The 26,543-nt window shown below is 50.3% G+C and overlaps 1 protein-coding gene across 1 annotated transcript in view; it reads left to right on the top strand.

Annotated features, from left to right (window-relative positions):
- Positions 1–213: 213 nt before the first annotated feature.
- The window catches only part of LOC134160195 (syntaxin-binding protein 4-like), a 42,833-nt gene continuing 16,503 nt past the window's right edge, over positions 214–26,543 (top strand). The window contains exons 1-7 of the mRNA XM_062611967.1: positions 214–590; positions 9,482–9,555; positions 15,089–15,184; positions 15,995–16,064; positions 16,992–17,066; positions 23,816–23,901; positions 24,535–24,655. Coding sequence (XP_062467951.1) covers positions 523–590; positions 9,482–9,555; positions 15,089–15,184; positions 15,995–16,064; positions 16,992–17,066; positions 23,816–23,901; positions 24,535–24,655 — 590 coding nt within the window. The 5' untranslated portion in view covers positions 214–522. The remainder of the gene's footprint in view (positions 591–9,481; positions 9,556–15,088; positions 15,185–15,994; positions 16,065–16,991; positions 17,067–23,815; positions 23,902–24,534; positions 24,656–26,543) is intronic.

Here is a 26,543-nt window from a genome sequence, read left to right on the forward strand (position 1 = left end):
TATGGAGGCAGGTTAAGCATTGATTATAACCACCCTGAATGGCTGTACCCACCATTAGCCACCACTGACAGTGCAGGGCCAGGGGGGACCTCGCTGGCAGGAGGGTAAAGGGGTCACCCTGCTAAAATCAACACTTGCTTTATTGAACCAGGTGGCTGCACCCTGGTGATGGGTGTCACGGGGGTCCCTCAGCCCAGGCACTTGCTGTGCCATGTCCCAGGCTGTTGGACCCCTGGGCTGGGATGATCTGCACCACAGCATTCCCAGGCACCAGCGCAGCTGCCCCAAGCCTGGCTGGTGCCTCACAACTGGAGACTTCGGCGGCGTTTAGCTGGGGGGAGCCGGGAGAGGGGCGATCACATGCTCGCCCGCCTGGGATTAGATGTAGTTGGCTGCAGCAGGGAGCTGTGCCGGGAGCCTTGCACGGAGCTGTGCCAGCCACTGGCACCCTGAGCCCATGGCCCTGGGCAGCAGGACCCAGCCACAGCAGCCCTAAAGGTTCAGTGGGGACGGTGGCCCCAGATGATGTCCTACCTCCAGCCTCCTGGCCACGACCTGGAGCACTTTGATGGGCTTTCTCTCATCTACTGGTAAGCAGGGCAGGATGCGGCTGTGTCGGGAATGGGGGCATCACTCAGTGTCTTGGACACCAGCTTAGGGAGCAGCATTAGGAAGGATGCGTTTTGTGACCCTGTGGCTTTTTGTGGGGGTAAATTCATTTTGAGAGGGTCTTGTGGGGGTCCTGGAGCACCCATATCCAAGCTCCCCTGGGAGGGCAGTGCACGGGTGAGACTGGTTTCAACCAGGGGTGGGGAAGAGGATTCATTTTGCAGGCAGCAGCTGGGGAAGCACCCAGTCCGGGGTGCTCTTGCTCCTGTTGCAGGACTTTCCCATCTGACAGCACCAGCTTCTCCAAAGGCACCATGTCCACCCAGTGCCTGGGGGCGGGTGTGTGTGGAATGGGGACCCCCATGTGGGCGCAGGAAAGGCAGAGGGGACGGGAGGTGAAGGTGGGTGCTGGGCAGCTGCAGCTGTCTATGTAGGGCAGAGAGAGCCAGCGGGAGTGCAGCTGCACTGGGGACAGGGTTCAGAGCGTGCGGCTTTAGCCGATTAACTGGGGGTCAGTGGGCCGGATCCAGAGCTGGCGGGGGCCTGGCGGGCTCTCAGGGCCATCCTGCGGTTTGGCAGAGGCTTTCTTAGGCTGGCTGAGCCTGGGCGTCCCCAGTGAGGATCGAGACGGAGCCCTGCAGCCACCGCAGACCATGGACGCTGCTGAGGCACAATCTGCCTCCTGCTGAAGTAGGTCATTGGAGTGTGGGCTGTGGGGCTGTGGGGTGGCAGCACCCCGTGGGGGTGCAGGTGGGCTGGTGAGGGCAGTGCCCCGGGGTGATAGCTATCTTCACCCCAGAGCTTGGTTTGGGGTCCTGTGCCCATGCTTCGCTGCTGCTTTTGGGTGCAGAATCTTGCCGCTCAGAAGGAGGTAGTGCAGGGCAGGCGTGACCTTGTGGGGTGAGTTTTGGGGAGCACTGTCAGGCTGGTGCCACTGATGGATGCTGATGTTGTGGGGCTGTGGTGTGTGTATGGGGCAGACAGACCTACACATCTGTCCGGCAGCATCAGCAGGATCCTGCCCACATCCCTGGCTCCACGGGGCTGCTGAGCCCCTCTTCCCTGCAAGGCAAAAATTCTCCGACTCCTTTTCTTTCTGTGGCAGCCTGCTCATGTGCCAGGGTTTGGAGTCAAAACCTGCCCCAGCTTTGTCCTCTGGGTTGTGCTTTGTGTGGATGAAGAGTCCTGGCCAAGGGGTGGCTGGCTTTGTGCCCAGGGACTGTCCCTGCGTCTGACGGGTGCCAGATGTGCTGCCGGTGTCCATCTGTCTGGAGGCTCCTCTGGGACGGGGTGGAGAGTGGTGAGCAGGTGGGGGGGAGATAACACCTCCTGGCACTCCCATCAGCATGACCCCGCTCTGCTGCTGAGTAAAAAATTAATTTTGGAGTTTGAAATAGGAGTTTAACAAAACACTGTGAGCTGCTGGTGGGGCCTCGGCTGGGCCATCACCAGGGCTTGGGGTGGGGTTGCTGTGTCTGGACCAGCAGCTCGTCCATCCCGTGGCGCTGGTTTCTCTCCGTGGTGATGCTGGTGTGACCCAACGGGGCTTTCCTCCTCTGGGCGCGGCTGCTGGAGGCTGTTTGTAGGTTTTGCAAAGGTGGCTTTTGTGCAAGAGCTTTACCAGACCCAGCGGGAAATAAACCAGCCCCAGAGGTGCCCGTCGATGTAGGTCCCGTGGCTGGACTGCACTGTGCATTGCCCCAGGCGGGTCAGAAGCTGGCAGCGGGGCAGCACTGGGCATGGCCAGAGGGCAGGACTCTGCATTGCTATTGCTGCTGTGTTAATGCCTTCTGCAGGGTCTGGGTCTGAGCACGGGGATGTTCCAGCTCAAGGACAGGGCAAAGCTCTTTCCAAGCCTTTGCTGCGCTCCTGACTCAGTGGCGCATTCTGGAATCTTTCCTCAAAACACACTGTTTTCCTGTCTTTCTGTACCCAGCTCTTTCCCTCCCTTCTTCTTTCCATCCTCTTTCTTGTGGATTCCCTTGGGTGAGTTTCCTGCCATTGTTCTCGTTTTCCCTGGTTAATCTGGTGACCAGAGCAGCAAAGCCAGGTCCGCAGCCCCCACCAGTGACTGTCCCATTAATAAGTTTATGACCAGTCCAATCCCACAGCCCAGGGGATTTAGACAGGCAGGGCGGTTTATAATCCCCTTAACCCTTCACAGGAGTTCACACCCAAACCAGGGCCACAGCATGAGCCCCAAGCAGAGCAGCAGATCACCTACCTCAATAGAGGGTGAGGAGGAGAGAGAATGGCTTTGCCATGTGTGAGATGCTACCATGACTTGGTCCCCTGGGATCCCTTCAGAGGAAGGGTATGAAGGAGCACCAAGGTCTGCATGTCCATGGGGACGAAGGAGATGCCTGTAGGGTGTGGGGACATCAATGTGTGACTGCTGCCAGCCCAGCAGCTCTGCTCATGGGAATGAGGATTCACCATGAGTGATGCCCCTGGGAAGAGGTAGGACCCCAGCCTGAGGGGAGTGGTGGTCTCCCCAGAATTAGTAAGGTTTGTCTGGACAGGGTCATGCTTTGCCTAGGAAGGTTGGGCCAGTTGATCCTTGGGGTCCCTTCCAACCTCATGTGCTATGATGCTATGGTTGTTTTTCCCCCTTCTGTTCAGACTTGTCTGTGACTGTTCCTGATCATATGAGCTCATCTGAAGCAACTCCATGGGTAACACTAATGAAGCTGATGCGGACTGCACCATGGCTGTGGACAGCAGGCAGCTCATTCCCAGCTCCACAGCAGCCGCTTGATTTAGTTTGAATTATTACCAATGCTTTGCAGCTGATCCCGTAAGCAGCACTGTTGCTTTTTCTGTTTTCTAATCAGATGTAAATGTCTCTTCAGACTACGCTGATTTAGGTATGTCATGAAACAAATGTTGGGTCATTCTTGAGCAAGTGCATGGTGCTGCCTGGGCAGTACTTTCCTCCCACTGCAGCTCCTGGTGGTGGGATGCAGGCAGAGACCACAATGCATTGTCCCACCGAGGGCTGCACCCTCCCGCCTCACAACTTACTGCTGCTTCCCGGAGCTGACACACTCAGATGGATCTCTCTGCAGTGCAGGATGTCTTCCCACCTCTAATTCCCACCCACACAGACCTTCTCAGCCCCTATTCCTCTGCTAAGCCATGAGCAGAGGCTTCCCGAGGGCTCTGGGTTACTGCTGTCAGCACAACATCCTCATCCTCGGCTCTGGCATACTTGTGCTGCTGCTTTGCTGAGCTCATGGTCCTGCCTGGAGCCACCAGCAATCTGGGGTGATCTATGATTCTATAAACCACCTGATTCAGCCAAGGGATGCTGGTGGGACATGGCCAGGCTGGGCATCCACATGGGGACCAGCCATACCCAGTCTCTGCTTCTCTCCTCATGCTCACCAATCTGCTTCTCCACCAGCTGAAACCCTTGCGGTTGGGTTTTCTCTCTTTCTGTAGCTACTTTTCACTATAAACCTCACAATTCCCCATCCCGCAGCCACTACCACTGCAGTGAGTGCCTGCCCGTGAGGAACCAGCCCTGTTTTGTGGGGACAACCACTTGTGGTTCCTCCATCTGCGAGTGTGATTCAGTGGCCACTGTTCACCAGCTTCGGTGCTCACGCTGGACTTTCCCAAGAAGGAAGTAAACAAGACAGATCAAGGGAGAAATGTAGAAGAGGCTTTTATCCACAAACAGGCTAAAGGCTGCTTTTCCAGAATACCCTTTGACCAACATGTAGAGGAGAGGTTGATATAACAGGTTAGATCTTAGGCAGAAGTTCTTCCCTGTGAGGGTGCTGAGGCACTGGCACAGGTTGCCCAGAGAAGCTGTGGCTGCCCCATCCCTGGCAGTGTTCAAGGCCAGGTTGGATGGGGCTTGGAGCAACCTGGTCTGGTGAAAGGTGTCCCTGCCGTGGCAGGAGGTTGGAACTGGATGAGCTTTAAGGTCCCTTCCAACACAAACCATTCTACAATTCATGATTCTATGACAATAACATAGCAGAGAATTGCATCTGGTTGTGATTTCCTGTTGGATAGAAATGAAAATCTAATCAATTCTGAACTTACTTTATATTTCTGATCCTAATGGTGCTTTCTAAAGCACAAAGGTGGGAATCTCCTGCCCTGGGTGCTGAAGGGGAGGGAGCCTCAAGGCAGCTGTCCCTCAGCTGGAGGTAGAGGAAGATTTGTCATTGTGTTTAGAAGAAAATCCAAAATTAGAATGTGCTGCCAGAGAAGCAAAAGAGCACATGCTTTCCATGGAGTCTGCAGACCTTCACAAAGAGCCTGGAAACTAGCATCATGGAAGTGCAGGAGCTGGTCACTTCAAGCCTGGAAACCAGGGATGCTGTGTGTCCCTGGGCAAGCAGCCCTGCTCTGTCACAGCACTGTATGCGGGGCCTCTCCAGCTGGGGAAGTGGTGGAGTTGTCTTCTTGGCTGTCCCACCAGGAAAGCTGCATCTCCTTTGATATGCTGGAGACATTTCTCTCGTTCTATTTTCAGACAAGGTGGCTTCTCCATGGGCTGGGGCTGGGGCTGGGGCTGCACATGCCTTCCAGATCTCTGTCATCAGTCAGTGCTGAAGGTTAAGATGCATGAAAATATTAGTTCCTGGGTTTCAGCCTCAATGTTGGGGCTGGAATAATTGAGGGGATCGGCGGCTCTATGTCTTTGCTTGTGTGGCCTTAATGTGACCTGGAGAAGACCCTGCCTGAGCAGACAGGCTGCAAGAACCCCCGGTTTTAACTGACAGTGCTTGTCACAAGAGACAAGCCTTGAGCAATGCCTTCCCATGCAGTTTTGCATTTTCTGCTGAACATCTCTCTGCCCCCACGTTGACCATTGATACTCCAAATGAGTATCCATTAAACCCATGAGGTCTACATCTTGTGGGCCAGCCGTTCCCAGAGCTCTTTGGTTGTAGTCTCTATAGGAAGGGCAGAGGGAGACTTGAATGAGGAATAAAAATAACTGTACTTGTTCATATGCTTCTTTCAGGCATTCTCTTCCCCTCTTTTCTTTCTGAACCCCAAATGTAGAACTTCCAGCCTAGTTGATTCTATGAGTCAGTGTTGCCACCATCTTCTCCACCTGCTTGCTCTTGGCAGTGGTCAGTTTGATGGTGTTGGAGATGGCATGATGCCTTGGAGGGTGTAGCGGGGTGGTATGTAGGGCACGGGCACACTCTGTAATCCACTTCCTTTCCCTGCCTCTCTTCAGTGCTCCCAGTTTCTCTCTCCCCCCACTTGCCATTCATCATCTCTTAGGAAAATACAGGTTTTATTTTGCTGGTGGCATTTTTTTACCTTATGGTCCTGCTCTGAAACTTATTTTGATTCCCCTAATAACTTCGCCCACCCTTGCTTATACATGCTAGTATAAAATAAAGCTGACTGATAGAATTTCACTCAACTGTTTAGATTAAAAACTCTTTTTCAAGGAAAGAAAAAACTTTGTGCATAGAATGTTGGGGTTTTTTTTCAATGAGGTTAATGAGTTTTCAAACTCATTTTCTAGCAGATGTCTAAAAAGTGAGCATCCAAGCTGAGCTCATGTTTGTGTGCTGTCAAGCCCCATGGTGTTAGTTTGTATTTCTCATGCTCCTTCCATTCACCCATTTGTTTCAAAATGCAAAGTCCTGTCAGTGGTGTCCCCTGGTAAGAAAAGCCTGGGTTTTCCAGCAGGATTTACTCGAAGTTGCTCAGCTAGGTCTCAGCTCAGGGAAGAGCCTGACCATATGGTGTATCCCCTTTGCCATGCTGAAGGTTTGCCTTCAACACGGGTTTTACAAAGCAGGACTGGAACCCTTGGGCAGGTTCTATGTGGCCTGTAAATCCTTCCTGAATGTGGAAGTTCTCAGTTTAAAACATTGAAAACTTAAACTATTTTGCTGAAGCTTCCTTTTAACAAGTCAGATAGATGTGGATCAGCAGGAGCAACATCAACATCTGATGCTTTTGCTAGGGTGAATCTGTGCTTTCAAGTGATGGATCTGAGAGTCTGGAGATCAGCCTGGAAGCTGAGTTCTGCTGCTCTGCACCGATGGCCTCTTTCATTCAACTTTCATTTGCTTCACAGGATAGGACTATCACAATCTTATGAACTGATCATCAAACGACAAAAGGGAATGCCTTTAACCTGATAGAGGGGAGATTGAGATGAGCTCTTAGGCAGAAGTTCTTCCCTGTGAGGGTGCTGAGGCGCTGGCACAGGGTGCCCAGAGAAGCTGTGGCTGCCCCATCCCTGGCAGTGTTCAAGGCCAGGTTGGATGGGGCTTGGAGCAACCTGGTCTGGTGGAAGGTGTCCCTGCCTGTGGGAGGGGGTTGGAACTGAGTGAGCTTTAAGGTCACTTCCAATACAAACTATTCTATGATTCTGTATGATATGATGGAGTTGAGGCCAAGAGCTTACTGTGACCTTGGCTGTCCCACAGAGCTTGTAGGGATGCTGGACCTGTGTCCTCCCTGCAGCTCCTGGGAATTTCTTTCCATTTCACACCATGCCCACCAAGACCATAGCCCTGCTGCTGCCAAACCCTGAGGGAGCTTATTCTAGATGTGTGCCTGCTCACTGGCCAGCCTTGGATAATCTGGTTTCACCCCTCTGTCCTCATGTCCCACAAAACAGGTCTCATGGGCTCATGCTGCTTCTCCTGCTGGGTGACATGCATCAAGACAGGGTGGGAGAGGCTGTTTTAATGCAAATCATATTTCTAACCTCCCAACAGACAGTGGAACAGCTGAACTTGCTTTGTATTAAGAAGGAAATTCTGTGGGCTGGAAAAGATGCTAAAAGAAAAGAAAAAAACAACAAAACCACCCTAAACCCATAAATGCTACAGTCTGTTATTACTTCCAAAGCTTTGTGACAGATTTTAAGCCTTTAGGGATGGTGAGCACACATGACCCGCACTGAACACTGCCCTTCATCCCTGGAGGGGCTGTTCCCAAAGATACACAATAGGATTCATCCGAATAATTATCCTGTTGTCTTAATGATGAGCATGACAGTGCTGCTGGGGGCTGGCAGAGCTCCCACCTCGCTGCTTTGGGAAGGCGCTTGCGATGGGCCGTGTTGGCTTTGGCTTGCGTAAGCTTTAATCTAAAGTTGGAGATGTTTTTAGCTGATCTGTGTTAATGTTGGGTGGAATTAACATGCATACGGGGAGAGCACGTGACCCCCTCCGGCCTTCCCCCCCTTCCTGTTTTTTTGTTGTTGGTTTTGGTTTTTTTTTGTCATCGCTTGAACGGATTCCTGCCAAATTGGAGTGGCTGGCGCTGGGCAGAGCGGGGCTGCCGCTACCAGCAAGATGCCTGCAGTCTCTGTCCTTTACAAGGGAGTCATCATCATCAGCAGGTAAACCCCCTGCAGCTGGGGCAAGGACTGGAGAGGGGACATGGGGCAGTGCTGGGGTTGTGGTGGCCACCTCTAGCCAAGGGTCGTCTGCTGTGGTTTCTGCAGGACCAGGCTGCAGTGGCAGAGGAGTCTTGTGAGCAGCAGAAAGAGACAAGGATGCCATCACTAGCGCCTGTTGTTGGGTTTCTTGCTCCTCTAGGTTAGCAAAGCTCGCTTCTTCTCCGCTGTTCAGGCGTCGCACAGGGATAAAAGTCGATCATATCAAGTAGGCATCTGCTTTACCAAACCCTCTGTCCTTATGTCGCGTTTCAGCCCCTTCTGAGCTATTTCTGTTCATTTGTGGTGGAGTTTCTTCGGTGATTTACTCAAAATACTCTGAAAATCCTGGTAAATTGAAGCAGTCTGGGCTCAGGGCTGCTCTGGCTTCCTGGGACACCTTCCAGTTCCAAGGCACCAGATGCGGACAGTTGTTTGCCCAGTCTCTTGAATATGTGAAGCATTGCAAGAATATCAAGGGGGGATATTTTTAATGAGGTGAAAAAGCTTCCAGTCCAGATCTTAGAGGGGGTGTTACTGGCTTTGCAGAACAGCTAGATATTTTGAGAGGTGTTTTGGAAAGAGAATTTCTGAGTTTATTTCTCTCCTGCATCTGCCAGACTTAGAGGAGCCTGTTTGTGCCCCACAGCATTGCCCCTCCTTAGCTGTGTCCAGGTTTGGCATCTGATATTGATTCAGAAACTCTTTTTTCCTTGCAAATTAGATCCTGGGAAGTGGAGTGGTTTTTGGAGCTACTCATCCCTGGTTTCCTGCCTGGCTCTGGGTTTTTCACATCAAGGTCCACCTATCCTCACGGGGTGCCCACCATGGGCCACCCAAGGAGGAGAAGTGCCTGTGGTCCGGGTTTGGAGTCTGGTGTCACCTTGCCAGAGGATGTTTAGGGGGAGGCTCAGGTGTTATGATACTCTTCCACCCACTTTGGTGCACAAGGAGAAGCTCCCACCTCAACCTGGCACGGCAGGGACCTGAAGCAGCTCAACAGATCTGGCATCCCCCTTTTCCAGCCCCCATGCCAGACGGACGGAGACTGCCCACAGATCATGCCTTGCCGTCTTCATTACAGGCTCTCTGTATCTGTGAAACTGGTTTATTCCTGGAACATTGGTCTGAGCTCTGATCTCATTTCCTGGGAGCTGGACAGCTGTCCAGCCCCGTTAATCTGGGGTAATGAATCACAGACAGGTCCATCAGATTTGCTGGGTGGGGAAGATGATGTCCAGCCCTACACATATTCTCTCATTTATCTGTAGAAACTTGGGGGGTGGGGGGGTGGGGTGGGTGGAAGGGGTTGATTTTTGCCAGTGTGGGCTTCATATGTGGCACCGTGTCCCTGAACCTGTGCGTCAACATCGTTCCGCAGGCAACGTCTGGGGCGGTGGGAAGGATGTGCTTGTGTGGGTGTTGGTTGGTCACCCAGGCGTCTGTTTGTTTTGGCCCGTGAAAGAAAGATGCTTCTCTTCTCTCTCCCAGGACACTCATGGGACCATACGGGATGGATCGAATTGTGCACTGCTTTGATTTCTACGACTGTGCAAATGGGCTGGGTGAGTTCTGAGGGGCACCAGGGTGGGCTGGGCACTTTGAGCATCCCTCCATCCCCAGCACCTCTGTCATGATGTGCCTCCCTGTGTGAAGTCTGATCTCCAACAGGAATACTGGTCCCTGTGCCTGCCTCTGTCAAGCATCTGCTGGCACCTTTTGCAGCTGGGAGGTTAAAATACGGTCAAAATCCTGACTAATTCCCTGTGGATGGTGAGCAGCTGCAGTGCTGAGAGCTGTGCAGGAGCCCAGGGCCAGATCCCCTCCCCTGAGCAGGATGGGGGGAGGCTTGTCAGAATGTTCTGAATTTATTACATTAAAATTTACAATTAAGCTACTAATAAAAGGTAAATACAAAGCCAAGCCCTTCCCAGCTGCCTGACCCTGCCCTGCTGCAGGCCCTGCTGGGAAGCCGCTATGATGGGTGACGCAGAGTGTTGCAGCTCTCCTTGGGCGCAGGGCTGTGTGAGCTGGTTTGAGAAAGCTTGGCCCACGGGTAAGAGTATGAGCACTGAACGAGTCAGATGTCCTTCCATGGAGCTCTGAACATCAAAGCATGGAGGAGAAAGGAAAAGGGAAGGTAATATCTGTAAGAATATGAGAAAGAGTCACAGGTTCATGAAACTCAGCTCAAAAGGATCCAGTATAACCTTTCATCTGACCTCTGTGTATCCAGCAGCATAAATGCTGCTGCTCTTCGATGGACTTGATAAAATCCTGTGATCCTGCATTAGGATTTCTGGGGGTCCACCTCACGGCTTCTTCCATCAGTTTTAATCGTGAGTGCAGCCTGTCACCCCAGAAAGCACTTGTGAAGCTCTTGGTGAGGTCCCTGGGTGAAAATTGAGGACCCCTCCTGGGAGGTCAAACTCACCAAAGAAACAAGTTCAGGTTTCCTGAGACCTGCAATTAATTCTAAACTCGTTACTGGCTGTTTCCAGCTCTTGGGTAACAGGGCTTTCTGCACAGAGCAGATTTGCTGAGTCTTCCCCCCGTCTTCTGTTTATAAGGTTCATGGGAGCTCAGTGAAATATGATATTTTAGTCTCCAGAGGTTGATTTGGTCGAGTTGATGGGATTTTAGCTTTTGGGTTAGATCAGTTTGTTAAAGGAGAAGACCTTTTTGGGGTGACTGGGCTGGCATTGACCTCTGGAAGAAGCACACAGATGTTTCAGCCCACTGTGAGCCACTTTGCTGGGTCCAAATACTCTTCCTTTCCCCCAGTCTGTGTGTGAGGGTCTTTGCAGGGTCTTGCAGACCCCTACAGGGTCTTGTGATGTGCTGCAGGAAGGTATCGTGTAGTGTTCTAATGCCACCATCAGCTTTCTCCATCCTCTTGAAACACCCAAGATAAATGATTGTCCTCCAGAAATCACTCCTCTCTGCTAAGCACCAAGTGGTGCTTGCAGGAGCCCCATGTCTGCCAGAGGTGTAGCTGCTCAGAAAATGGCTTCTTTGGGGGAAAAAAGTACCTCCATGAGTTTCTTATGTTCAGATGTGGGTGTTATTCCAGCAGAGTCTCTTCAGAGCAGCATCAGCCCACTCAGTGCCAGCTTGGCAGGTCAGCGTTTGGCCCCGGGTCTGTTGCTCTGTGGCTTTGGGTGGCAACCCACATGTGAACCTCAGCAGAAGTTCAAAGGGGTTACCTGGGCAGCTCCTAAAACCTGAAGTTTGAATTAAAGAATAGCCATCAAAGGGAAGTGCTGATTAAGAAGCCTTTCTCAGAAACACTGAGATCCCATTATCTTGACCTTCATCTTCTTAGGACAGGACAGTGAGTGATTTACCTCCAATCTGTCCCTTCCTCCAGACAGAAAAAGCTGGCTGGGGCTGCAAGATCAACAGGGGGATTAAAGGAAATGTAATTGAACATTGCTGGCTTAGGTCTGTGCCAGCAGCCGGGAACACGGCAAGGCAGCCGGTGGGATCGGCATGCTCCAGAGATGATTACAGTTGGGCCAAACAACTGGCTTAGCCAGGACACCCCTTGACCTGTACCACAAGGAGCCAGGAGCAGGTGAGATTACAGCCTGAGAAGTTGAGAACTGCGACAGTGGCATTAGTAGGAGTGGGATTAGATGCACCAGAGAAGCTCAAGGGTCTTGAAGGAGTTTATCAGATCACTAAGAACCTAAAGAAAATGCCATCTGAGGCAGTCTAGCCTGTATTCCCACCTGGATTTTCCCCCTAAGCATTTGTTCTGCAAAACAGAAAATACTAGGGATGTGGGCATCAGCACCAGGACCTTTGCCAGAAAGAAAAGATTAAATAGAGGGATCCAAAATAGGCTAGATTATCTGGCCCTAAGTATGACTTAATAAGCATTATACCAGGACTGTGATAATTAAAGAGCCGTTATTTACCTAAACTGGGTCCCAAACAGAAATTTAATTAAAGTATAAAATACTTCAATCAAATACTTTTTATAAAGTTTATAAAATGCAAAGACTCCCAGGGATTCTGCCACCCCAATCTTGGACAGTTCTGGTTGGTTGCAAACAGTCCAGGGCTGTCCCGTGTCTTGATCTGTGCCTAGGCAGGGGGGTAAGCCCTTCTTTCTCCTTCTTTTCCTCCTCTTCCTCCTTTCTGCCATGGTAAGGACTTCCCAGTGCATTCCTTTGGGGTAGAGCTGCCATCCACAGTGCCTCCATGGCTGGGAGGATGGTGTGGGCATGGCCTGGCAGCACCCAGATAGTTTTGGTTTGGGTTAAGAGTCAGGGTGTTTTTCCTCCCCCCTGTCAAAGTTGGAGTGTGTCTGGGAGCAATACTGTGAGTAATCACCGTTTTTAATAACAAGATCGGATTTTCTCCTGACATCGTTGGGGATAAAGGAGGATTTGTAGATACTGCAGCTATATTAAGGCATTATTACAATTGATTTGTGGACACAAAAGGGAAATGAGTCGTTATTGAGTTGATACCTCAGCAGAGGAGTCTGTCATAAGCAGGTCCTGTTGCGCTGCCAAGTCATGCTGCAGCTGCACCTCTTCTGAGATGCAGATTTTCACATCATTTGTCTAATGTGTTTTACCATTCCTAATTAATTCATGTTCCTGTGTGATGAAAGATGTAGGACAACTTCCTGGCCTTGGCTTAAGCTGGACTTCCAGTGTCTTCCCTGTCCAGGAGAACTGACAAGGCTTTGCTTCTGCAGGAGCCCCCCATGCCAGGGGTTTCCCAAAACCGTCCCAAGTGTGAGACTGCTCCCCAGGGTCTCTCTCCCAGCAAAGCCCACTAGCAGCCACCACAGCCTGGTTGGAAGCTGAGATTTCCAGCTGATCATCTTCAGTGATGAGAAGGTTTTACTTTCTTTACCATCTCTTCCCTGCATTGGTCCCATTCCTTGGTGAGGCTCGGACCACTTGGAGATACCTCTTTTGGGCAGTATTTCCAATTTTGATGAATTTCTTTTAAAATCATAGAATCATAGATTGGTTTGGGTTGGAGGAACCTTTAAAACTCATCCAGTTCCAACCCCCTGCCACTGGCAGGGACACCTTCCACTAGACCAGGTTGCTCCAAGCCCCATCCAACCTGCCCTTGAACACTGCCAGGGATGGGGCAGCCACAGCTTCTCTGGCCAAACTGCAATGGAGAACAACATTGATGCCTGTTCCTGAGGTATTCTCCTGTGTGTTCTCAGTGCTGTCAGTAAAACGTCTCCTCACAGGGACTTGGGTGTTAATACATGAAGTTAATACATGAAGACCAGGGAACAAACTCCAGCACTCAGAAGGACTGGGGTTTTGGTTTTGGGAGAAGCAGTGATTGGTGCATACAGGAATGAAATGAACAATTGTAATGATCTGTTTTTAATCACAGTTTTAATGTAAAGGTGACTTGAAAGACAGGGTATTTCCCTAGACGTAGCTGTAAACTTCATGGGTCCTCAGAGCAGAAGGAGGAGAGTTAGGGATGGAAATAGCACCATAGTTCCGAGTAATCCTGATCCACTCTGCTTCCTTCCTGCTTGTTTTGGAAAGGGGTCTCGTGTTCTAGGGAAGAAGCTGTGCTCTGCTCCCCTGGAGGATTGTGTTTCTTGCATGGGGTCACTTTGTGCGTCTCAGGACCTCACCAAGGCTTGGAGCAGCTCATCACCCCAGGCAGCAGCAGAGGATGAAGCTGCTTGGTGCTGGCAGTGCCCATCTCTGCGGTGCTGCCTGTCCTCAGCATGCCCTCCTGCCCAGAGCAGCCAAATGCCTGACCAGCAGCTCACAGGAGAGATTTATTAATTAAAGCCAGGCTTTTTAATCCTTCTGTCCATGGCCTGGATCTTCGAAGCAGGACTTAATGAGCCCTGGACAAACAAGTCTCTTGGGCCTTTTCATGCCAGCCAGCTTACGCATGCCAGCAGAGACAGGTCGCATGGCTGGAGAGGTGGCTGTGTGGAGCATGAACCCTTTGCCAAGGTGCTGTGGGGCACCTGAACCACCCTTGGGTTTCAGAGCCATGATAAAGGTGCATCTTCCACCCTGGCTCCTGCCACTGGGTTGCTCCTGATAAGAGGTGGCTGCTCCTGATGTCCAGCTCTGCCATTGATGGCAGCTTCCAAGGCTGTGGTGGAGATGCTGCTGGACCCTGTCAGGAGGGTGAACTTGCAGTGGGGATGTTCTGACAGCTGTACTGGAGCTGGGGCTTGTCCAGCCATTGCACCTCAAAGGGGATCTCCCAGGGAGAACACTCCAGTAACGTTTCTTCCTGAGCACAGGCTGAGACACACAGAGCAGAATAGGATCCCTTCCCATCAGGGATGAACTTGGAGCTGTTGTAGTGAGTACAGAGGAGGACATGGAAATGCTGTGAAGGCTGGAGCAGCTCTGCTCTGGAGCCAGGCTGAGAGAGCTGGGCTGGTTCAGCCTGGAGAAGAGAAGGCTCCTTAAGGGGAGACCTCAGAGCAGCTCCCAGTGCCTAAAGGGGCTCCAAGAAACCTGGAGAGGGGCTTTGGACAAGGGCCTGTAGGGACAGGACAAGGGGAAATGGCTTTAACCTGACAGAGGGGAGGTTGAGATGAGCTCTTAGGCAGAAGTTCTTCCCTGTGAGGGTGCTGAGGCGCTGGCACAGGGTGCCCAGAGAAGCTGTGGCTGCCCCATCCCTGGCAGTGCTCAAGGGCAGGTTGGATGGGGCTTGGAGCAACCTGGTCTAGTGGAAGGTGTCCCTGCCCGTGGCAGGGGGTTGCGACTGGAGCAGCCTTAGGGTCCCTTCCAACCCAAATTATGACTCTATGGGTTTTGTGTGAGGGAAGCTGGTCACTCCTTACCTCCTTACCTCCACCTTTCTCAGAAGCTTTGTCTCCATAGCTATTGCTCCAAGCAGGTGCTATCAGATGCCTTTACCCTCTGTGTTGTGTCAGCAGCTGCATCCTCTTGCTTCTGCTGCTGCTGCTTGCGTAGAGCAGGGGATACAGGGAGCTTTTCACAAGTGGTTTTTAAAGGGGTGTCAGGCAGTGCTGGGGTGCCTGGGAGCTGGGACAGCATGTGAGATGTCCCATGGAAATGGCAGTTCTTCTGCCTCTGTGTCATGGCACTTCTTTTCCTCCAGGTATTAAAGTGATCGGTGGCATCAAGGAACTCACTGGAGACGAATATGGAGTTTATGTCAAGAGGATCCTTCCAGGGGGTGTTGCTTATGCGGACGGTGAGTTAAATCTGGTGCTGAGTCCTGCAAAGTCTGAGAAAAGCCCAACTTCAGTGTATTTATTTTATACATTGTCTTATTAAACATCTCAGGTGCTTCCTCCAGATTTTCTAGCAGTGGAGGCATTTGTTTAGTGTGTCAGTCTGTAACATCCACCAGCAGCCTTGTTGGCTTCTCAGCATATGCATGATTGCTTCATGTCTTTAAATTAAGATCCACCTCTGCCACATACAGAACTTCGCTTTTCTGCCTGTCCCTTCCCACATGACACTCACTGCTTGTAGCTCCAAAATGACCCGAGATCCTTCTGCAAATTCAGCTCTGCTCTGGGGTGCTGATTCCATTCTGAGTAGCTTCAGATGAGCAGGTATTAGGCAGGGCTCTGCAGAGTTCACCTTTTGTAACTTAAGCCAAAAAGATGCTTTGGTTTGTTTTTTTTTTCCCCCAAATGTTACAACATCATTTTTCCACCTAATAAAGAAAATTAAATGGAGAACAGGTGGAAAAGCCACTCGTGGTTTTCTACCTGACCTCAAGCTGCACAAAGTAAAAGCTTTATTGCGTTTTTTGGGTACTGACTTTCGTAACTTCCCCCAGTTGAGGAAGTGCTGCAGCACTGGCATGAGCTGGTCAGGGAGGCTGCAGAAACCTCATCTCTGGACATCTTGAAAAACAGGTTGAATGAGCATCTCAGGCACAACCTATGCATATTTCATCCTGTCTCTGGGCAAAGGGAGGAACTGCCCAGCCTCTCCCAGTCCCTTCAAGCTGTATTTTCTGCAGTTTCTACCCATTAGTTTTCTTTTCTAGGGCGCCTGCAGCCAGGAGACCAGATCCTGGAGGTCAATGGAGAGTCCCTAATTGGGGTTACAAGTGAGAGGTACCATATCCGGATGGAAATTGTGCATTCCTGTTGCTTTTGTATAATTCTGGGAAGCGGCTCAGTCTGCAGGTTGAGGACACGAGGAGATTGTTTTGTCTGCACTCCGACGCAGCCTGCGCTGTTCCTAAGGGTCAACTTGGGAATTATCAGACACACATCTATAAAAATAGATGAATGAACTCAAACTGTGCTTGTGAGATATTCTGGCATTCCCCAAAATACAGCTTCTGGCACCCCCACTCCATCTGCTGCAGCTTCCCAGCAAGTCCCACAGCTCCCAGCACAGGAGATTAGCCAGAGCCTAAGCAAGAGCACTGCTTTGTGCAGGGATTCCCTCCGGAGCTGCAATCCAGCCCCTCAGCTCCCTGATCCAGAGGAGTACTCCACTTTTGGGGCACCTCTTTTCATTAATCATAGCGTTAGCCTGCTGGCTGCCTTCCATTCCTGCTGGGTGGATGCTTGGGAAGCTTCCAAACCCCCAGAGCAGCTGGGTTTGGTGAAGGAGGTCACTGAGGACATCTCTGCAGTGTGTGTCCTAGCACACTGCCCTGACTCCCATGGGGACACATGTATTTTGAACCAGAAAGCAGCCATCCCTGACATGGAAACTTCCTGAGGAAGGAGATGTCCTGGGAGGTATTTGCCCACCTTCTGGGTGCATCTTCTGGGTCTCCTTTGTTACTGGGGACTTCTCTTTTATTGCAGAAGTGGAAAACTCAGGCTGCGACTTGGCTGCCCCGTACAGGGCAGGGAATGGGGGTGTTCCACAGGCATCCAGACAAAAAAGGTCACTTGTTTGGTGATGGTTTGGTGCCCAGGCCACGGGTCTCTGCCCAGTTTGTCGTGAGTTTTGGTAGGTGGCTGGGTGAGTGGTGGAGCACTGCTGCAAGCTGGCACTGACATGGGGCCATCCTTGTCTTGCAGGGCTGTGGACATCCTGAGGACAGCATCAGCCACCAGCCACATGTGCCTTCTTATAGCCCGTGACGACGATGCCAGGTAAGAGGTGTTACCTGCGCTGGGACTGGGGATCACGGCACTTGTGGGCACTGGAGCTGGGCTGCCTTTGAGCTAACCAGGCTGACAGCCCATGGTGAAGACAGAGGTGCCCAAGGGTCTTTGATAACTGTACACTGGTGGGAATGCACTGGAGCTGTAATGGGGAGGAAGCAAAGCTGGTGGCTCCCAGCTGCAGACTTGGCTCCCGCCCAGACTGTGACAGGTCTGTTAGGCATCCTGGCATCCAGCAGGTTTCTGCAGGAGGACCAGGGCAGCTCCAGCCTTGGCTGAAGGGGCATATGGGCTCCTTCAGCTCCCTGTGGCTTACCACATCCTGCACAGACCTTCGGATGAGTATGTACAGGGGCAGCAGCATCTTCCCTTTCCTTTTGAGTTAGATACATTGAGTTAAGGTTTTCCTTCCTCAGAGGATTCCTCCTTCTCAGGGAGGACAAGCAGTTTCTCTCTTCAAACTCTCCCCCTGCTGCTCCCTGGAAAACCTTGCTTTCTCTAGAGAGGCTTGAAGGATTCGAAAGGAGAAGGAAAGAGTTCAGTTTTGTCTTGGCTGGATTTAAACTGTGTGGAACAATGACAGAGGGCAGGGTTGTGGAAACCAAAGTATGGGATTAGTGGGGTCTTTGCCTGCGTCCCCTGGGAGATCTGGCATGATGTGCTGGGGCATCCTCTCCCTTGCATAGAAGCACATGTCTGCACACTTGAGGTGCACCAGGAACCACCAAAATGAGAGTGGGTCTGGGCAGAGCGGTCATGGGCTGGTGGCACTGAGGCTTTCCACTGCATGTGGGTGGCTGGAGATTACAGAGGAGTTTGCTCAACATTCCCACATCCCGTTAGCATGGTGATAGTTTTATTCCTTATCCATCAGCAGCTGTGGAGTGTTACTGCCTTGGCAGGGCAGTGAGAGCTCTGTAATGACAGTGATGAGACTCATTTTGACCACAGCAATACACTGGTGGAAGAATTATTTGCTATTAATGACACTATTACCTATGCTCTTCCAGAGAAAATAGCAGCTCAGATGGTTATATTAAGGGCAAGTGGTTCAGCAGCTGTTGAGGAAGCACTGGGTGAAGTGAGCAGGTCACACAGTCAGACTTCTTTGGAGGAAGGATGCACAGGATGCACTGCTGCACCCCTGCGGTCCCTGCACTTGCCTTTGTGGGGAAGCAGCAGTGGGCATAACACACTGTCACCTCTGCATGGCTGTTTCCAGGGCTGGTCCCCAGCAGGAGGGATGGGTTGCTGCAGCTGGGCACCTCCCTGCACCCATCAACAGCAGGACTTGCTTAGAGAAACTTGATTTCTCAGCCAGAGCCCCCAGAGTAGGTTTTCTGTCTTCACCCAAGCTTTCAGGTGCCTCCTATATCTTAAATTACAGCAGATAGTTCTTAAAGCCCTTGTCTTTGTCAGCAGCTCTAGCTCCTCGCTGCATCTTCTGGTAAAGAAGCAGCTCCAAAACCCACTGAGGGACACTCAAAGGGCAACAAAACAATTTATTTGGCCTCCATTTGCTGTTGGTTATCTGTTAAATCTTCAAAAAGTTAGCCAGTGGGAGAGTGGGGAATAATCACTTTAGTTAGTTATTTATTTTGTTTAAAGATTTGCAGAGATTTCACTTATGTAATCATCTTGCAAACTGTTTAGCACACAAATACATAGTTCCAGGATTAGGGGCTGTGGAAATGGGGAAAGGATTTTTCTGCTTTCTACTTTTTTCCCCCTTAGTTTTGTCTTTATTGATGCCCTACTATCTTTTAAGTCTGTCCTTGAGAGGAGACAGCTCTTTGGGTTGGGACTGACTTCCCAGGGATTGTCATCTCTGGAGGTGATGCCCATGGAGATGCTGCACCATGAACACCCCCGAGCGGAGGGCAGCCTTGCACCTTCCCACTGCCCAGCAGTGTGGCTCATGAGGCATGAAAGCTGAAGGAAGACGCAGGGAGGAGTGTAACTCAGTGTATCTACAGATACAGGCATGCAGATTGTCTTCATAAACTCTGAGCACACAAGACACGCTGGAGGAGGAAACACAATAGCTCTGGGTTTGGAAGACAGTCCAACCCGCCTGCAGGTTTTCTCAGTGACTCAGCTGAGCAGCATTTTGTTGTGGTTGCCCTTGGGTGAATTTGACTCAGAAACACTATTATTTGTCCTGGAGTTAATTATAGGCCCAAATTACCTGTGCTTTTAATGGAACTCAGTCCTGGCGTGTATAAGATGCATGTTTTCAGCCTGTCGCATCAGCTGTGCTGCAGAGAGCACCCGTAATGCTAGGGCTTACAGCAGAAAATTCAGATTTTGAGCTGGACATGCGTTTGGAGAGTGGCTGGATATGATTTTTGTCTGTGCTCATCTTTAGCTAATGAGGATAATTCTATTGCATACACATAATTATTGTTTATTCATTCTCAGGCTGAAGGTTGCAATAGTTCCTTGTTCCAGTGCATTGCACAAATATCATCCTGGTCTTTCAGGTTTATCACTGTGAGAAAGCCAGTTTGCAATGCCCCTCATAGTACTTGCACGATAAAATGCTAAATACATTGCATCTCCACATGACATGCACTGTCATCTCAAGGGAAACGGGTTGTTGCATTAACAGGGCTTGCTCAACAAGCAGGAAGGAAAAGGAAAGCAGTCTGCTTTTCTCCAATATCCAGGAATTAGCAGAGAGGCTGTTGCTGGGGATCATAGAATCATAGAATGGTTTGGGTTGGAAGGGACCTTAAAGCTCATCCAGTTCCAACCCCCTGCCACAGGCATGGACACCTTCCACTAGACCAGGTTGCTCCAAGCCTCATCCAACTTAGTGCGACTGCCAAGTTATCCCATTTTTCCTGTGAGCCCTGCATGTGAGAGTGGCAGCTCAGCCCATGGGCTATTCAGCTGGTGCTAAACTGGACAGGAGCTGGGCCATCTCCAGCAAGCCTGGGGTGTCCCAGGGTCATCAGCTGCTCTTTGGGGAAAGCCATGTATCTTTCTACCCAGAAGCTGGTATGCACCGGTGCGTGTCACTGCTTCCACAGCGTAAATGGAAAAGTAAAGCCCAGCAGCAGTGTGATGTGCTGCTCTGTGCAGCCAGGACTTGGGCTCTGTGCCAGAGCTGCTGCTCCAGAGCATCATCCCAACTGGACAACAGTGAAATGCTGCAGCTGCTGTGCGGGAAAACTTTCTTTTGTGGTGCTTCAGGTTCACGGCTCCCACTGCCCTGCAGGCTTTGTTTTTTTTTGAGACAAGCTATTAATTTATCTGGTGTCACAGTCTCCTCTTTCTCCCCCAGCTGCGGTGCAGAGCTGAGGTTTCCAGATGCTCTGCTCTCACACAGCCTTTGATACAGGATTCACCCTTTGCTCCCCCAAGAACAAAAGGGCAGGACAAAAAGGTATTATGAGATAAACCAACAATGTTCTGTAGGAAGAATGATCCCCCATTGCTTAATCTGTAGCAAAGTCGGCCTACAGCTGGTTGCTGCTGGCAAACCCCATTATCCCACTCCACGCCACAGGTACAAGCTCTGTTACAGGGATCCTCCAGACCTCAAATGAAAAAGAGCTGGAGAAGCAATTGTTAAAATGAGCTTTCCACCTAATGCTACCTCATGGTTTGATTTTTTCTTAAATAAAGCTGGGCATTTTAGCCCTGCAGGCATCTGACAATTTAGAATGTTGTATTAAAGGTCAGATTTTAAATATTAAAGACATCTTCTGGTGTTTAGAAATACAAAGCAAGGCATTCCTTCAGTGTACTTCATTCAGCAGCAGCATTTGGGCATCATCTGCCCGCTCACGAATTCCTTCAAATACAGCACAAAATTAATTCTTGGGAGATTGACACCAGAAAGTGTGCTGCTTGCTGCTGGGAGAAGCGTGTACTTCAGGATAGTCATGTGTTTATGTCCTTGCTGGAACTGGGGCTGCCAGTATTGACCAACAAAGCAGGAGCTGGGACAGAGCTACATGATGCAGCATTTAGTCACTTCGTCCATACAGCAAATGGCTGAGCTGGACCTGGGCTTGACAGCAACCCTGGTCTGGGAGCAAGTAGTTCAGGCTCTGAGCAAATAATGATAAATAGTCTTTTGTGGATAGACTTAACTACATGAAATAAGCAACAACAAAGAGTGTCAGGTCATACCTGCCCTTGCTTATAACAGAGGCTGACAGCCTGGATCTGTGATTGGGGCTGCATTGTTTAGTAAGATTTAAAGAGCTGCCTGACTAGTTGCATTTACATTGACTAAGAGTTTTTCAGCCATTGTTTTAAGTTCATAACCTGTTCTGTGCTCTGGTGAATTATTATCTGAGGAAAACGTAACAATAGATGACCACAGAAACATTCAGCCCAGAACAAAAACCTGGCTGCTTGTGGCTTGGTAACTACTGGAAATAATACGTTACTTTCCAGCATGTCAGACCTGCCATTGCAATAGGTCAGGGAGGGAAAAGGCCATCCCTGTATGTGTTACCAGTGAAATGGGAGTGTGAATTACCCATAGGAATACAAAGGCTTTACTGGAAAGTTGGAAAAACTCTGCTGAGGTAAGACCTATCCAAGGCTTAATCCAGGGAATCACAGATCAGCAACCCAGTGTCCTGCTGCTATAGGATCTAAGTAGCCTGTCCACTTTCTCAGTGCTTTTACACATATTTCAGGGTCTGATGCCATAAAACTCCCTGTTAAAACAGGTTTGTGGAAGGTGGGGGTTCTGAACAATGCAGTTATCTGTCTTTAAGTCCATGGGTTTAGTTGACAAATACAACTGTGCTAATGCAAAGTACTGGGATTCACCAAGGCATCCCACCAAGTATTGTGTGACACTTGGATTTGAAATTAGCATTAAATGGAATAAATAAGGCATAGATTTGATGGCAATATTAGATAAGGCAGGCACTGGTCTTTGAAGTTTGTTTAATGAGCTGGTTGTTAATGGGAAGATGGAAATTACTGAGAGCACTTCCAGTAGGAACCTAAGGAGCTGATGATTCATTCATCATTTAATATTGTTGACTCTAATCTAGCCAATAATATATAACTTCTCTCCCGGTAAAGTACGCAGATGACACAACGTCTGGTTGTGTGTAAGAGCAGTCTCCTCACTGAGGAAACTTTGCTGTGGCTGGCTTACTACAGATTTATGTCTTGAGCTTGTCTGACTGTCAAGTCTGAGAGCTATTCACTCATAACCAGGTTTTTCCTGTGGCTTATAGCATCAAGAAGGCACCTTCCCATGGGGATTCCCTCATGCCTTCAAAGCGGACATCTAATGTGGCTACAGAAGCACTTTCAGGGTCCCTCCCCATTGCTTGGCTGCTTGTGTAATGACACATGTAAGAAATGAGTCATCCTTGAGGCTCTTCTCTCTGCCAAAAGGTTGGATCAGTCAGGTAGTGCTGGGTTATGAAGGGAGAGGACCACACAGTCGCAGAGGGGCAGCATGCTCCTTGCAATGAAAAGCCACCATGGCAGAGATGGGCACAGCAGGCTGATGCTTGAGCATGGCACCCCCTTTCCATGCCTCCTCATCCCAAAGGATGTGAGAGTCTCACAGGTTACAGAAATGAAGCAGGAGGTGGTAAACATGAGTTCTGGGGGTTCTTAATGGGCTTTAAAAACTCAGCATGTCACATTTGACAAAAGGAAGGTCAAGAAGCAGTTCATTGTTGTGCGCAGGTAGTTGCAGCTCATCAGGGGCTCAGCATGCTTGAGCAGTTATATGGTAGTCAAACTCAACCTGGAAGCAAAGCATTAATTAAGGCACTTGGGCACTGAGCCATCTTTCCAGGGATGGTGTGGATGAGCTTACATCGCAGGGACTTAATTTGGGAAGCAGGGGTGGCTTTCCTCAAGACAAATGGATCATGCTAACTGTGGGCTGCCATTCTTCCCTGTTCTTGAATTCCCTGACAAGCCCTTCTGATCTTGATACCTGTACATTTACTGCACACTTTATGCATGCAGGTCTTTGTTAAGGAATTACACTCCAAGAGTTTAGCCTAAGAAGCTCACGAAGGACATCGCCATGGATGGATTCAGAGTAGTGGGATGCTTCTTTTGCATGTGTTCCAGAGGCCATCTTCCACCTTTACCACAGCAAGAGCTAGAAGGATCTGCTTTCTGTCTAGGAAAGGAGAATTAAAACCAGAATTATCTACACTTAACTATTCTAGAAGGAGTCAGCAACAGGCCAAGCATTTTGGGTTTATGTTTGCATAGTTACGGCTCCTTCTGGCAGTCTGTGTGATTTGTATGCTTTGTTAACAAAACTTTGGAGCCTCACACTTGGGGGTGAAATTATTCCAGCTGATTCCTGGGAGGCTCCAGGGTGCAGGGCTGGGGTGCAAGGCAGGGTTCCTGTGTTCATCAGGACTCCCTCAGGAAGAACAGTCCCCAGCACCGGTGCTTGTCCGTATGTCCCTTCCCAGCTCCTCTTGCCCAAGTTTGCCCTGAATACTTCCCAGAGCAGGGAAGGAGCACCCCAAAGCTCCAGCCCATTATGGGAACATGCACTGCCATGGGATTGATTATTGGCCTCAAGTCTTGCACAACCTCCTGAAACCAGGGAGGTTACCCTTACACATGAGGAAGCTCTCTCTGCTCCCCACTGCTGGCAGGCACTAGACCTACAGACTTGGTAGTAAGAGCTGCTGCCATCAGACACACCGTTGTGATATAATCAGGTGGGGAACAGTTTTGAGCAGCCACTGACTATGCCCTGGTCTTGTTTGCAGGAGAGAGTTCTCTGAGCTGCTGGAGAAGTTTGGCTCTCAGAGCAACACGGGCTCAGCACGGAGCTCACCGGTCCTGCATGGTGGCAGTGAGTAGCTCAGGACGCCTTTGGGGGGAAACCAAAAGCCCCTCTTGCTGCTGAGACAGTTTTCCTTTGCCCAGTGTTATATTGCATGAGTTGTGATTGGTTTTGTGTAGGTGTTTGGCTGGAGGTTTGAGGAAGAGAAGTCCTGCAACTGCTTGTCACATCCCCACACTCTGCTTAATTGGTGTGCTGGGCAGGTTAGCCCATCAGCACCGGCCCCTGCAGGTGCAGCTTTCTGCTATGGATTTCAAAGCATCTCAGCAGTCGTTCATTCAATGATTATTATGCTTTCATTTGCAAAAGGGAAACTTTCAATGACATAAACGAGGTCAACCCAAGCAAGATGCCAGGGCACCAAATCATATGTGCATAGGGAAAGAAGCCATCCCTTTGGCTTAGCATCCTTCCCCTGTGCAGAGGTATGTAGGGCTGGCAGAGGGGTGACAGCAACAACTGGAATTGTGCTGAGGCACCTCCAAGTTTCTTCTCCATGAGCAATAACTGAGGTCTTCAAATATCATGTGTTTTATCCCAAAAGGCTGGGAAAATGGTGTTAGCTCTCAGTGTTAGAGTATGGAAGGAGGGTGATCCTGGAGTATTTGTGTTCCCTGCACTGACTCTGACTTTGCTGTTCAGGTCGGTACCTGGAAAGCACATCCTCGGGCTCCTCCTCGCGCTCCCAGAGCCCGCTGCTGCTGAGCCCTGCCAATTCCCATGGCCCCTTCATCGGGAACCCGGCGCATCCCCTGAACGTACAGTATGTATGGGTTACACAGGGCCGGCCCTGCAAACCTGTCCCTTGGTCAGTCATGAAGATCATAGAATCATAAGAATGGAAGGGACCTTAAAGCTCATGCAGTTCCAACCCCCTGCCATGGGCAGGGACACCTTTCACTAGACCAGGTTGCTCCAAGCCCCATCCAACCTGGCCTTGAACACTGCCAGGGATGGGGCAGCCACAGCTTCTCTGGGCACCCTGTGCCAGCGCCTCAGCCCCCTCACAGGGAAGAGCTTCTGCCTAAGAGCTCATCTCAATCTCCCCTCTGTCAGGTTAAAGCCATTCCCCCTTGTCCTGTCCCTATAGGCCCTTGTCCAAAGCCCCTTTCCAGGTTTCCTGTAGCCCCTTTAGGCACTGGAAGCTGCTCTAAGGTCTCCCCAGAGCTGACACCCTCTTAGAGGTAGCTCCAGTAAATAATTCCAGTGCTTGAAGAACTGCTTTGTCCATCCTTATGCCCTCTATATGGCCATATCACCACGATGGCAAGGAGACTACAGCATCTTCTAGAAGTCCTTGTTGCGGTGGCATCTTGACTGCTCCTGGGAAGCCTGGGCCCAAGAGCTGAAAGCTTCCCTGTTGAGGCAGTCAATATTCCTGCAATACGGTTAGCCATGCAACTGCTCCCCTTCCTCTCCTCTGACACTCAGGGGGAAGCTGTAGCTTACAGCCCACGGAAGAGACCCTGCACAGCACCTTTATCGACCATGTCATGAGCAGAGTATTTCTCAGCTCAGTTTCCTGTGTTTGAGTGTTTCTGTGTGCCAGTGGTGCTTTTAGGTGTTTCAGGAGCTCGTTTTCTATTGCCCTGCTTCCAGCATGTTGACTTCGTGCAACAAAAGCCCAAGCACTGCCCTCTTGATGCAAATGCTCTGACACCCTTTGTTTTGGTGTCAACAGCGGCTGCCTACAGACACTGCATCCTTTTGTCTGCAGAGCATCTCCTGGAGCATGTGTTTTCATGTGGTCATCTGTCCCTTTCATATTTCGCAGGATCAGAGGCTGGGACAGGCAGAGCTTGTTTGTCTGTGAGCCTCACCTCTGGGTGCTCAGGATTGCCCTCTTCAAGAGGGACAGCTTGAAGGTTGTTAACAGTTGTGGAATTGGGACCCTGTTGTCCCCAGCATTTGCAGCTTCCCTTCTTTTGCCAGCATAAACAAGCCAAGTTACTGGTAAAGAGAATTGGCCCTCTTGCTAAATACCAGCATATTAGGGATTTGCAGAGGACAAGTATTTGGCACCAGAGGTTTAAGCTGCTTGCGTGAAGTGAGAGACCCTTACACAGGAGAGACGAGCTCATCTACTTGGCAGCTGGTTTGGACAAATGAGACATCCTTGCTCTGCTGTTAACCCACTCCAGGCTGTGATATAGGCTGGAGGGGACCTGGTTTGGTGGCCTCCTCACTCAGCTGCTGTACTGCTTGTCTCCATGGCACTGCCAGTACCCCATGGTATTCTCCAGGGAGCAGCAAGAGCTGTTTGAAATCCCAGACCACTGATTCCCACGGAGCAAGGTCAGCCACAGAGATGTCATTTTGGCCACGGGTCTTTTCATGCATGTGGCTGCCATCCTTCTACTCACCACAGGTTGTTCCCAGTCTGTGGCCTCCCATCGTGGTGTCATCTGAAGTTCCATCACTCCATGGAGCAATGGGACTCAGATATGATTCAGTCCTGCCCAAGATAGTGTCTGATATTTTGATTTTAAAGAAGGGTTTACAGCTAAATTTTGTGGTATTGTTCTCCTAAAATATTTCTTAGAGCAATGTTTTTTCATCAGATTAAGCTGCATGCTGCATGAATACATTCTCTTTCCCCAACAAAGCCTTTGCCAGGGGCCCACTGCCAGTCTGGGGGTGCTCTGTCACTA

The sequence above is a fragment of the Pezoporus occidentalis genome, unplaced genomic scaffold (assembly GCF_034315485.1).
Source record: "Pezoporus occidentalis ecotype Australia unplaced genomic scaffold, CSIRO_AGI_Poc_V1 ctg158, whole genome shotgun sequence".
Taxonomy (NCBI): domain Eukaryota; kingdom Metazoa; phylum Chordata; class Aves; order Psittaciformes; family Psittacidae; genus Pezoporus; species Pezoporus occidentalis.